This window comes from Melanerpes formicivorus, unplaced genomic scaffold (assembly GCF_026170545.1).
Source record: "Melanerpes formicivorus ecotype bairdi unplaced genomic scaffold, bMelFor1.0.p_v2 SCAF_25, whole genome shotgun sequence".
Taxonomy (NCBI): Eukaryota; Metazoa; Chordata; class Aves; order Piciformes; family Picidae; genus Melanerpes; species Melanerpes formicivorus.
This window is the reverse complement of record NW_027142377.1, coordinates 12,216,651-12,230,680: the sequence shown is the minus strand read 5'-3', so window position 1 is coordinate 12,230,680 and position 14,030 is coordinate 12,216,651. Positions and strand designations below refer to the sequence as shown.

The window sequence follows — 14,030 nt, the reverse complement described above, 5'->3', positions numbered from 1 at the left end:
GCAGTTCTAAGGCTACAGCATTTTTGCTCTGAATTTCTTCTCTAATTCATCTTGCCAGAAAACAAGTGAAGGAGGCAAGCCCAAGGCTTCACTCATCATTTCCCTGCAGACAGAAGGATGCAATGGAAATACAAAAAGGACAGCCTCGACACAGCCCCTTCTGCAGGACTGCAATCTGCTCTGTCAGCACTGCTGAGACACACGGTTCCTTTCCAGACCTACTGCTCTGCTAAGACTAGAGCAATGTTCAGTCACACATAAGCCCTGAAACGACTTGACATTACGGGCCCAACATCACATGCTCAGCTGACACTGAGGGAAAGGGTGAGTGAATTAAATCCACAAGCAAGCAACCCCATGCCATGCCAAACAGATGCAGAAGGAAGCTGCATTACAATCAGATGTGGTGCTGAATATGTTCCATAATGCTCTTACTAAGGCCATCACTACAGACCCTGAACTCCTGAAGTATCCCAATGTCCTCTACAGAATTTCTGCTTATATCAACAGAAGTTATATATGGCAGAGATCTTTAACCTTACTCATCAAAGGTGAATCCTTTCTTTACACTGCATAAAGCTATAATTGAGTCAGTTGCTCTTTCAGGATCAGATATTTCACATTATCATTTAAGGCCTTTTGTTGTTAGGAATGGAGCTAAAAACGCAAACCTTTACATCAGAAGGATACCAAAGTACATTCCTAAGATGTAAATTAAAGTGAAGTGGGCTACTAGCTGCTTAAAGTTACACATAAGTTTCCGGACACAGCCTGAAAGTTTTGCTGAGTGTCTGAGTTAAAATTTCATATTTAAGGAAGTCTACAGGCAGGAAAAGTTAGGTATGACACATGGAATTATTGATATAAAGCTATTCTGAGGTAAACAAGCTCAGTAGCAGGCCCAACCTCACTTCAGAGCATTCAAAAATAATGTTTTAAATAAGGCTCTTAACAAATTATTCTATGAGTAGCAAATAATGGAACACAGCAGCAAGCCAAAGTTTATTAAACTATCATGCAGACATGTTTAAGAAAGCCACCAACCACATAAACATACCAACTGCAATAAATAGACCTGAACCTTTCCCCCAGGAATTAGAGGTATCCAGAAGGTGTTTACTGACTAGTTGTTTTCCCACACTACTCCATAAGCTTGAGGTTTCCAGCTCTGAACTACCTGTTTCAGTATGACATATGATGTGAAATTATATCAAGAGCTAAACAGCCAAAACCTGTTGTAATCTATGTCTGCATCTTTAACGCAGAAAGAAATTATCAATAAAAGTTCTTACGCTGTCTTTTGGCCCAACCACTACCAGGCTTGAAGCACTTAATAACTAGACCAGAAAGGCACTTTTATCTTCTTATCCTGAGGAAACAAATGCAATGCCCAGGATAAATACCTTGCAGCACTATCTATTCAGCAAAGGGTTAAAATCTGCATCACCTTGTGAAATGGTCACAGAATCACTGAAACACTCAGGTTGGAAAAGACCCTCAGGATCACCAAGTTCAACCCATAACCCTACTCTACGAGGTTCACCCCTAAACCATATCCCCAAGCACCACATCCAAACAACCTTTAAACACATCCAGGGTTGGTGACTCAACAACCTTCCTGGGCAGCACATTCCCATACCTGACCATTCTTTCTGTGAAAAAAGTTTTCCTATTGTCCAGTCTAAACCTACCCAGTCACATCTTGAAGCTGTTCCCTCTTGTTCTATCACTGATTACCTGTGAGAAGAGACCAGCAGCAACCTCTCCACAACATCCTTTTAGGTAGTTGTACAGAGTGATGAGGTCTCCCCTCAGGGTCCTCTTTTTTCAAACTAAACAGCCTCAGCTCCTTCAGTCACTCCTCATAAGACTTATTTTCCAGGCCCATCACCAGCTTTGTCGCCATCCTCTGCAGTCACTCCAGGACCTCCACATCTCTCTTGTATTGAGGTGCCCAAAACTGGACACAATACTTGAGGTGTGGCCTCATCAGAGTTGAGTACAAGGGGATAATCACTTCCCTAATGATGGAGATGGCATTTCTAATCCAAGCCAGAATATTATTTGCTTTCTTGGCCACCTGGGCACACTGATTGCTCATATTCAGCTGCTGGTTGACTAGAGCCTTCAGTTCCCTTTCTGCCAGACATCTTTCCAGCCACATTTCCCCAAGCTTGTTGCCTTGCTTGGGGTTGTTGTGACCCAAGTGCAGGACCTGGCATTTGGCCTTGCTGAAGCTCAGCCCATTAACGTTGGCCCATCGATCCGATCTATCCAAGTCCCTCTGTAGAGCCTCCCTACCCTCATGAAGATCAGCACTTCCACCTATCTTGGTGTCATCTGTGGACTTAGTGATGACACACTCTATGTCTTCATCAAGGTCATCAATAAAGATGTTAAACAGAAGTAGTCCCAACATTGAGCACTGAGGAACACCACTTGTGACAGGCCATCAAACATTATTTTAGCCTTCTCTGGCCATAGGAAATGCATGGTTTTCCATGGACGTTGTCCTAAGCAGTGTAATTATACATTCTGTGCTCAATTTAAAGCTGTAGTTTTCTTCTTCAAGGCATTTTCCCTCTGAGGTACACACAAGTTTAGCTCTCTGCTCTGATTGACACTGAACACCTACTGCATTCCCCAAAGAGATGATAACTTTCCCACAAGTTGTTCCAATAAATGAATATGATTAGTGGTCAGTAGGCTGGACAGGTGATCCTGCTAGCACAGACATGTTGTATGCCACCAGGGTTTCCTCTGTACATGGGCTTCTTTCATCTTTAGATTGGGGTTTCCATGTCTTCTTGCTTAGAGGACATAAGAGCTCCAGAAGCAATCTGGTGATGGGATCAGGGAAACAGTGAAGGGCACTAACAAGCTTAGAGCTCATAGATGGATTTCAAATTACAAGGGCCTGTGTCTCTGTGTCAAGTTCATACAAGAGAAGATAAAAACCCAAATGTATTACAAGATTTTAAAACCCAATCCTACCACTTCAACAAATGTGAAAGCAGGTAGAGCATCTACCTCTATGTCCTTGAGCTAGCTTTTATTTATTTCTAAAAACTGCTGTCTGCTCTGAGTACACACTGCTCTCTACCTTTGACAGCTGTTTTTGCAGTGTTCCACCTGAACAATTAGGTGCAGCACTACATCTTGGCAGACTGTATCTGGTAGCTATCTTGAGTTCAATGAAAAACACAAGGCAGCGTCTAAAAGATTTATACATCATAAAATTCACCTCTTGGAAAACTGCATTGTTTTTGTAGTATCATCTGTGAAATGGACTGGGTCAATGCATCACATTTCCTTAGGTCTGCAATCAGCCTGACTCCTCCCATCCCTGGTGGATTATGAAATACCTGGAGTACAAGCCATCTTGAATGTCCTCACATGATCTGGGCTAAATGGTGCCTGGGAACAGCTGTTCCAGGAGCTCTTTCCATGGAGATTTCTTTCCATAATAGAAACACTTTGAAACAGTCTTTCAGACCCAGACACCTGATACCTCTTTTCAACAGAAAGGACTTTGCTTGCCTTGCAATTCAAACACCCCCTTCAGATTCCAATCCAAACGTTCTTGGCAGTTGCCACCCATACAATAGAGGCACTCCAAAAGCAACCTTGCTCTTACTCCTTCCCATTTGCATTGTTATTTAGAGGTTAGGGTATCACCAGATGGGTCATTTAACTGCTCTTTCTTTCTGGGAAATAAGGGAACTTGGAAAGAATCATCTTGCCTTATTGGTGGTACTGAACGTAAGGGCTTCTCAGGTCTCTTCATAGACAGATGGACAGCTATCTGTTCTTCAGAGATTCAGACCACTGAATGGGAATTTAAAGAGGCTAGGATGGGCATTGCTGGGGAATTTTAAACAGGGGGGTTTGGGATTTTTTTTTTTTTTTTAATTTAACTGTTTTTTAATTGGTATTTTGGGATTTGTAGAAGAGTTTGTTTAGGATACATCTGTATTTTCCAAGTCTTTTACTTTATAAGCAACCAAGTCTAAGATGGTTTCAATGAATGGCAATGTACTTGCAGTAAGAACTGTATACCTACAATAACTGTATATCCTCTGAGAACCTAATATAAAACTCACTCTCTTTTGACAAAAAGTAAGGGCAATAAGGTGCTAGTGAGAGATTTGGGTTTCCCAGGATTTACCGTTTTCTGACAGAGAACTGAATTTGGTCTGGGGAAAGGTATGATATCTTCTTACCTGCCTCCTCTCTCCCCTTCCTCCACTACTAATTGCTGCCCCTGTAGTCCTAACACTTCCTGATGGAATTCTTCTATCATTGATCCTCACGGTATTACCTCTTTTGTCCACCTAGACTAAAACCTCTTTCATGCATTTTCTGAACTGCTACAATCTATAGCAGAAGTGGCAGAAGCTTTTGTGAGACCTGTGCAGGAATCCCGGTGGCCAGTGGATAATTCTGCATTTTGCTTCCATAGGACAGGAACACTAAGACACATTCAGACTTCTTGCTAATGTCACTTAAAAGGTGGATAGTGGTTTACTACAATGTCTACATTGTACTGAACAGCAAGTGACTGAGCTAAACTCACAGCTGACAAACCTAATCTTGCCATACTGTCAATAGGTAAAGGTAAGTGCCAGGTTCAAGCCGTGTCATTTTACAACCCTTGACCTAGACTGCACTTTGTTTTCCTGGGAAATCAACAGCCCAAATTCCACCATAAAATATCTTTAAAAAAATAAATATCTGATTTATTGATTACCTTCTGGGCTTCACCAAGAACAAACTGTTTTCACCCTCAGCCATACCATACTATCTTCCTCATTAATTACTAAGAACTTTCTTGTAAATCAGCTGTCCTCTACCTGGGATTGGTAAATAGTAATTACTATGTTCATCCTCCAAAGAACATTAAATATTTTTCTTGTAGAATTCTATGCCTACTGCTCACATTTTATGTGGGTTTTTTCTCTTAGTGATTAATATTTTCTATAGAGGTATTATTACTGGAATAGAATGGGGTTGTAAGAAAAAAATTAACCTATGTAAGTTTCAATTCCATGTAATTTGCAGAGCACCTCTGTGAAATTTGTGCAGTTCTTAACGACAGCCTACTATATATGGAAGGAAAGCAGTCAAAAAACCAATGTCAGCTTCTGTAGGCTGATAATGGCCACTAACTGCTTGTGTAACTGCATTGGAATAAATAAACTACTGTGTTTCATTATGAGAGGCAAAATAAACTGAGTATCAAGCCTGCTGTCTTGCCAAAACCAATTTTCTTGAGCTCTTGAGTCTTGCTTATGTTTCTCTTCCCTTTCATCATTTTTGATGGTGTAGATTCAAAGTTTTTCACATCAGCTGAAATCACAGCAGCAATGGCACCATAACCTAAGCACCAACAAACTCAGTCATCACTATCTCTTAAAGAAATTGCCAGATACCCTGCACTTGCCCTTCAGGACAGCAATAGCAGTTGCCTATCAGCCTGGTCTAATAGGCTTCTCTTCCAGATTGTGAAATAGGAGAATTCTCTGCAAAAGGGAAGGGCTTCCCTCTTACATCAAACACATGCAAATTTTAGGGTTGGCCACGTATGCTCTACCAGTCTTATTGGCAAATTTAAGCAACTGAAGAAATTCTACAGATTAAGATATCTGAGAAAAGCCTACATTGAGCCATCTGGCCATCACCTTGTCAAAATGGAAAGAGTACTTCCGAAGTCTTTCTTTAAGATTTTAGCGCTGACCCTACAGAATGCTGAAATAAAAGTCATACAACTTTCATACCTGGTTCCTAAGAGGAATCCAACTGAGGAGTGCTGAAAGCTTTTCATATATTTTATTGGTTAGAAAGGTGAATCTACCCAACCAAAAACGTGTTCCCTGGAAATGGGAACAAAATACTTTTTAGACAGCTCATTAATTTTTGCATGATTCTTTCATTTCACCCCAGTGCATTACGATGTCATCAGCATATGGACTCTTGAGTAAATAGACACTGATTAGGTATTTTGAAAACACTGGTTATATAGAGTCTAATATCCCCCAAACAGGAAAGGTGAATAGGTTAATCACATGGCTGCTACATAAACTGGGTTACCACTAGTCACCTCTATGTCTAAATAACATTTATGCCATGGCATAACAGCCAAAAATACATGAATTTTAGAAGACATGTATCTATGTCAGCCTCTCACTCTATATTTTTGATAGAATCAACTAAAGTACACACGCATTCAAGTCTCAAAGAACCGAAGCATAACGGTTCATCCTGAATAGCTTCTTGGAACAGTGGGAAGTATGGGGCAAAGTTTTCAAAGGGAAGAGGTCAGGTTTTGCTTAAAAAAAAAATAATCTGCTACCTTGTGACAGCTTTTAGGTAGGTAACCACTGACATTATGTAAGCAGATCCAGCAAACACACTTGCAAACGATCAGTACAGGCACCCAGCGGTAGCTGCTGCTTCTCCTGATAGCTGCATGCATCAATCCACAACTAGGATTATATCTCCTGCAAGTGTTTCTTAGCACAAACACACCTCCACCCTCCTTGTTTGAAATGTGAGTGCTGGTGTGTTAAAAAATATTTGTCAGACAGACTTATTAAAATAAATGTGAAGTGGGATATATTTTCAGTGTGGAGCAGAGAGATTTAACTGCATGACTTCCATTAGCTTTAATGAGAACCGCACAGCTAAATCCTCACACCACACTACAAGATTAACCCAGAAAACACACATTGTTTACTTTTTACTAATACTCTGATTATTACCACGTTCTTCCTCCTCCTCCTCTTCTTCCTCCTCCTCCTCTTCTTCCTCCTCTTCATCCTCTACATCTTCACCTTCCTCTTCATCCTCCTCCTCCTCTTCTTCAATCTCCTCTTCTTCTTCTCTGTCTACCTCTTCATCATCCTCCTCCTCATCACCTTGCTCCTCATTATCATCAGAATATTCCTCCTCTTCTTCATCCTCTTCCTCTTCTTCCTCTTCCTTTTCATCCATCTCCTCTGTTCCATCAGTTTCATAGCACTCATCTACTGAAGAGTTGTCTGCTTTAACCACAAAAGGTTTTCTTTTGGGAGCTGGTTCTTGGGGTTGCTTATCTTGTGTTTTCCTTTTTTTCGCCAAAGGACATCCATAAACACTGTGAGGGGGAAAAAAAACAACAAAAAACCCAAATGATTAAACTATCCTGCAGGTTTCTGTAGGTCAAATCATGTCACTCATGTCATATAGTCACACATTATAATTCTACGCCGTGATTACTTGCTGTTAACAAAACTCATGTTTTCAAACTAAAATGCTGCTTAGGCAATAATGCCAAAGGGGGAGGACACTTACAAAACCTGTGAAATTGCAAATGCCTATTATTGGCCAAAAAGTGTCACACATGCATGCCAGTATAACAGCTCTGGAACCGACACAAACCTACATTTCCCCTTCTCGTTCTTTCCTCTCTTTCACACGTTACATTTGTTTCTAAGGCGGATGAGTACAGTTAAGAATCCAGCAATTTCATCCCACCGATTAGCGACCGGCGCAACATCAGGAATAAAGCAACCTTTCACAATTTTACATTACTCAGTAAGTTCTTGATGTGTCCAATTAAGATATGTTTCAGTGCTTTTAAAATAATTAAAATATGACCATGCTCATAACACTCCTGGCTGTTGTTGTCACCACTAGAAATTATGAACTGCTCTTAAATTCTCCACTGTTGCATGCTATAAAGCTGGATAAACGGGAAAGCAAACTGCTCAACAGAACCTAAAGCAACAATCTGCATGGCCAGTATGGGAAGTCTTCTCACATTACAAACAAATAAAAACATTAACTCAAACAATAAACAAAATCTTCTGTCAGTGAAGGAAGTTAGACCACTGCCTCATCCATCATCTAATGCACTGCAGCATAAATGGCATTTCATACTTCTGCTCTTCTACCAGAGCAGCTACCTGTTTCTCAAAGGTCAGGTAATCTGTACTTGTTGAACATGATCACCCTTGTGTCACCCCTGTAGCCTCCTGTACAGTCACTGCAAACACAAATTACATTGTTTGTTTAAATAACTTCCTCTTTAAACTCTTTAAATGGTGTGATTATAAATACTACTCAAGCTACACTGGTTTTTTAGTCTTCATCTCCTGATTAAATGGTTTTGGGACACTGAAACTCTTCTTTCTAGACTTTTCTGTATATCTACTTCTAACCTCCTCTTTCATGTCATATTTGTATTTATTTTATCCTGGTTACAAAAAAAACTATCATTTATCATTTTCTTTTATTCTAATAATGCTTCTACAGATGGACCACTGAAAAACAGTGAGCTTCACCATATTTAGCATTACAGATGCAGTCTTTGCAGTGTTTGCATGGTCTATGACCTTGATCTGGTTTAATTGCATCCCAGCACCAATTTATCCGAGTTACACAAATCGTTACTTGGAACAGAATCTCAGGATCCCAGAATTATAGAATGGTTTGGGTTGGAAGTGACCTTTAAAGATCCTCCAGTCCAAGTCTTCTGCCATGGGCAGTGACATCTTCAACATCAGGTTGCTCAAAGCTGCATCCAGTCTGACCTTAATTTTTTCCAGGGATGGGACACCTAGCACCCCTCTGGTCAACTTGTTCTAATGTTTCACTATCCTCATCAATCCCTTTTTTGTTTTCCTTGTTACCTAGGCAACAAAAATTATGCAACCTACTCTAGGTGATCTTATTCTGATGGAAGGCTTGCCATATTAAAGTGAGAATATTAACCCCAACCTGCCCCAATCTTTGTTTAGTTAATAACACTCTACTTGTAACCATTTTCACCTAGTAATGCCCCCAAATGAGTCCCCTTTGGAATTTACAACAGTCTGAGAACTGTGGAAGACAGTAGGGTAACAAATGCATCTATTTTGGTTTGAGCTGTTGCTTAGGAATCTAAGATATTACTAGGAATTCAGGCCTCTCTGGAAAATGGATGTCAATGGAAATCAATGCTAATTAGTTACCAAATAAGCTCTGATGCATTTATAAATCTCATTAGAAGACTCTTTGCAACTCAGCTATTCAAGTAAAGTTGTGAATTTTACTTTAGGTTTTCACTTCATCTATTCCCATCACCTTTTCTTATAGAATTAAAAATGAGGACACATCAGCAACAACCAGAAACAAACATCTGTATATTTGAAGGGTTGGGGTCCAGCACCAAGGACTTGGGAACATGCCACTTTTCCAAGGAAATCCAGCTCAGGTTATGTGAACGATTCCCTGATTAGTTCATACCAGTTTCTCTACAACCCTGAATCTGGTTTTGCCTGCACTTGGACTTATACTTTGTAAAGTGTTACATGCATGCACACTTCCTAAATCCTACCATTGTAAGAGTTTCACTTATAAAACCTTTAGAATACTGTCTTGCACCAGAGTCCTTACACTCTTCAACTATATAATTGGTATAGATTCTATGTACCTCAGGTACTATGGACTCCATAGTCTGAGAAAGTGAAAAAAATGCCTGTGTCTTTTAGAAACCTCAGAAACATGCCACCAGACCTGGAGCCTACTGCTTAGCTGCCCTATTTTCTTCTACTTTTTTCTTAACCTGTTCTGCTCTCATCCTTTGTTTCATTAATATTTCAGATTCTGCCTCCAGGACACTCTCTCTGTTCCTGGCATGTTCCCCGTGGTCTCTCTGCTGAGCACTCCAAGGGGGAGAGCACTGCTGGCTTCCAGCACTGCTCTGCCACTAACTTCCCTGGCCAACCCCATATGGAGATGACAGTCTCTCTCATTGACCTCTTGTTCCTTGTATATTTCTGAAATCTGTTATTGTTTGTCCTTATAGCTTCTGCAATTTTCTCTCCAATTCCAGTTTTGGCTTTTGTGATCATCCCCTTATTTGCTTATTTTTCTACACTAGTTTATCCCTGCTCGAAGCAGTGACCCCATTGATTTATCTCTCTTGCGTGCCTTTATCTATTCTTTCACTGCTCACTGTATTTCCCTGGTCAGCTGTTGGTCTGATTTTCCCCTCATGCTTCAGCTCCATTGGTTTTCCAGCAGCATGTATATTTGGGCTTCCAGAAACACACTTTTGAATATTCCACACAGCTTTGCTGTGTGTCTCAGTCATCTGTGGTCTTCAGCATCTGTCATGAATAATTCTGGTGGAAAGAATGTTGTTGAATTTCACAGTGATAAGCTCCAAGAGGACACACAGATATTAATAATTGACGAAATAATATATGAATTTATACTCCTCAGTCAGAAGATGACTTTGTGGTGTTTTTCCGCCTCTCACGCAATTTTTCTCCATTAAAGATGTGCAGTGCTACTCGGTGTCATGTTCACTAGGACTTCTCTTCAGGAAATACAGATTTCTCTCCAAGACTTGAAATTCTTGTATTTTAAATATTTAAATATAACCATGTATTTAAAAACCTTTCTCACTACTAATTTAATATCATTTTCAGCATAATTAGAATTTTTTTCTTTTCAATAAGGGTGGTGAGACACTGGAACAGGCTCTCCAGGGAAGATTCATATGCCTCCTCCCTGGACATGTTCAAGAACAACTTGGAGAGGGCCTTGAGCAACCTAGTCTAATGGAAAGTGTTGCTGCCCATGATGAGGGAGTTGGAACTAGATGGTCTCTAAGGTCTCGTCCAACCCAAACCATTATAAGGTTCTATGGTTATTTCTAAGCTATAACAGTTAAACATATCTCATTATCTATATATAGTATGGAACCAAAGAAATACATGGGATTTTCTAAATGGCATCCTGGGCTTCATCAAGAAGAGTGTCACCAGCAGGATGAGGGTGGTTCTCCTCCCCCTTTACTCTGACCTGGTGAGGCCACACCTGGAGTATTGTTTCCCCAGTTCAAGAAGGACAAGGAACTGCTTGAGAGGGTACAGCAGAAGGCTGCAAAGATGACTGGGGGGCTATGTCCTATGAAGAAAGACTCAGGAACTTGGGGCTTTTTAACCTGGAAAGGAGAAGGCTGGGGCCAATCTTTTTTTCAGTGGTATCCAGTGAAAGGACAAGAGGTAACAGACACTAACTTGAACATAGGAAGTTCCATCTAGATGTGAGGCGGAGGGTGGCAGAGGACTGAAACAGGTTGCCCAGAGTGAAATGTTGGAGTCATCATCTCTGGATCATTCAAAACCTTCCTGGATGCCATCCTGTACAGCCTGGTCTAGGTACTTCTAGCAGACGGGTTGGTCTAGATGATCTTCAAAGGTCTCTTCCAACCCCTATCATTCTGTAAGTCTGTAAGATCACATTACTGATGAACATTCTTCCCTCCATGATATGCACACTCACTCCTAAAAGTTGGGATATACCTCCTATGTCTGGGAGAAAATTCCCTCTTAAAGTATCTTAGTTCCCAGGAAGAATTGGAATGGAAGTTTATATGGACGACGGAGATTGGAATCAATACAGCTGATCAATATGATCTAGTATTGTTCCTTTATTGCTTCAGTGTTGTTCGATTACAATGCAAGCGTAGCACAGAGCGGGCAGTAGAGCTGACAGGCTGGTAAGAAGTGCATAGAAGAAGTGCAGATTAAGAAAACCTTTACAACTTATATAAACTCGGAGGGCATTGCTGCATAGCTTCATTGGCTCCTCACGAGCGACCACACACCGTACTACTATTGATTATTGGTTAAACTAGCAATAACAGGCGAGATTGTTGATGCACATGTGCGTCCTGTTATCCCAAGGTAACTCTGTGCTTATAGCTACCAGTGCCCTGCTCTGGTTACACGGCGCAGGCACAGCACTGTTCTGCTACACCGCTAGCCACTTCCACACCCATGCTGGACACGGCCTACCAGCATGTCAGGCTCTAGGCCTACACTGCCAGATTGCTCACACTGCTACTTGCCACCATTACCACAAGTTTATTTGACTAATAAAGGTACAGCCAACTCTAAATACATAGTTTAGGCAAGTGACTCCTACCTGCCGCATTTACCAGCTGCCTTTTCTCATTTGTACCTCTTTTCTTTTGAATATATTATTTCAGAGACCTTGAGCTACAAGGTCCATGTCAAGAAAAATAAAGTGATAGCAATATTATGTCCTACATCAGAATAGTATTTTTTTCTTGAAGGATTGCTATACCTCTTTTTTCTTCTGTGGGTTTTTTTTTCTCATCAGAACTTTGAAAAACCATAGTGTTTTTTCAATCTAAAAAGTGTCTCCAGCAACCATCCTCTCATTCTTTCTTTATTTTCTTATGAGAATTTAATTTCACATAAACCAAAATATTTGGTAGATGATAGAATCCAAAAACCCACTTTATAGTCACCTGGTGAGGTTATCAAAAACATTTAATGAAGCCCTTGAGTACCTGAAGTGGCACTGAAGTGGAATCTTATCATATACATCTGAGGAGAGCACATTATGAAGAGTACGAAGTTTGCTTGGAAGCAAACTTCTGCTTATAGCTTCAGACAGAAAGCTCCCAAGGCATTTACACTTGTCCCACTGGATACCATAAAGTATTATTTTTTTGTCTGGATTACATAATTTCCAAGTCCATATCTCCAGATGAAGACTTTTAAGGTATTGAGAAAAGAAGAATTTTGCAGCAAGTCTTCTAATAAGTCCAATACTCAGAGAACGTGCAAACCTCATTAGTTTGCATGAGACCACATCCTACAAAAACAGCCTCAAAGCAATTACAACTTTGAGTCCCAAGGGGCTGATACTAGCAACTGATAGCAGCTGACCACAAAGTAAATATTTGGATTCTACAAAACCCTCTGTCTTGAACTCCCTGCACTCCAGGAAGATACTTTTCTCAGCAGGTAGTGCACTATTAGGAGGAAGAATCAAGCAATCACAGAATGGTGAAGGTTGGAAAGAACCTTTGACAATCATCTAGTCCAGCCCTCCTGCTAGAGCAGGATCACACAGGAACAAGCTCCAGTGGGTTTTGAGTGCCTCCTGAGAAGAAGACACCACAATCTCTCTGGACAGCCTATTTCAGTACTCTGCCACCTTAAAGTGCAGGGTTTTTTTTCCCCTTATGTTTCTGTGGAACTTTCTGTGTTCCATAAAAGCATCGTAGTAAATTCAGAAAAAGAGCATGACTCCTGCCTAGTCATTTGTCAACTCAGATGCAAGAATAATCTCCTTCACCTGATGGCAATTTTTCACTCGTATTTAAATGACTGCTTAAAGCATGCCAAAATACTACAGGAATGTGCAGCAAACTCAATGGACAGTGATAACTGGCACAAGAAGTGCTAGAGACAAACTTTTTTGAGGGAAATAATTTTTGCTGTCTAAGCCACACTGCTCAGGAATCCACAAAATTCCTGTCACACCTGGAGTACATGAGGTATTTATCCAAATTTTTCCAGGCTGTGAAAGGTAAATAACTTGGCTGAGTATTCCAATCACTCAGCTAAAAAAGAGAAAATGGGAAGAGCAAGTCAAAGCTCAAGAAGAATATGGGGTTTTAGCTCTCCCCCCCGCAGATGGTTAATTACACACTACATGGCGGAGCTAGGACACACTGATTTTGCTGTTTCCAACTGGATGGATTAAGATTCCATGTGCTAGTATCCTGTCTGCTATTCCAATCTAGACCAATTTACCTGAATCTGCTTTCCAGGAGCCTGCTGGCATCTGAACCAAAGCCCTGAGCTATGTATGCTTCTTGCAGCCACTGCACTGCCAAAATCGTAGCATCTAAGGCCACTTACAGAATGACTGCCCTCACCTCTATCTTCTCAACTGGAGTTAGGCACCAATCCAGAGCTAGTGCTTTGGAAAATCTGTGTTCCCTTCCACATTTTATGTGCACAAATATTTCTGTAAAAGTGGGCCCAAATTTTATCTATTTAAACTGTAATTAAAAGTAATAAACACCTTTTGAACCACAACAAACTAATCTCTGCAGTTCTGCTGCATTTCAGACTTTCCCATGAGCTTCTGCTTCTGGTTCAATAAGACAGATTATTATAAATAAGAAGTGCTTTTATGTGTGCAGTGTCAAAACACATCCTTTTTACTTCATT

At 40.6% G+C, this 14,030-nt stretch overlaps 1 protein-coding gene across 24 annotated transcripts in view; it reads right to left on the bottom strand.

The window, feature by feature from the left end:
• Positions 1 to 14,030, bottom strand: part of MYT1L (myelin transcription factor 1 like) — a 299,847-nt gene that overhangs the window by 90,922 nt on the left and 194,895 nt on the right. For 20 of the 24 annotated variants that reach the window (XM_068153377.1, XM_068153376.1, XM_068153373.1 and 17 more), the window contains one exon: positions 6,762 to 7,135. In XM_068153377.1, the coding sequence (XP_068009478.1) occupies positions 6,762 to 7,135 (374 nt within the window). The remainder of the gene's footprint in view (positions 1 to 6,761; positions 7,136 to 14,030) is intronic. The other 4 variants (XM_068153379.1, XM_068153385.1, XM_068153386.1 and 1 more) reach the window with 1 other exon arrangement.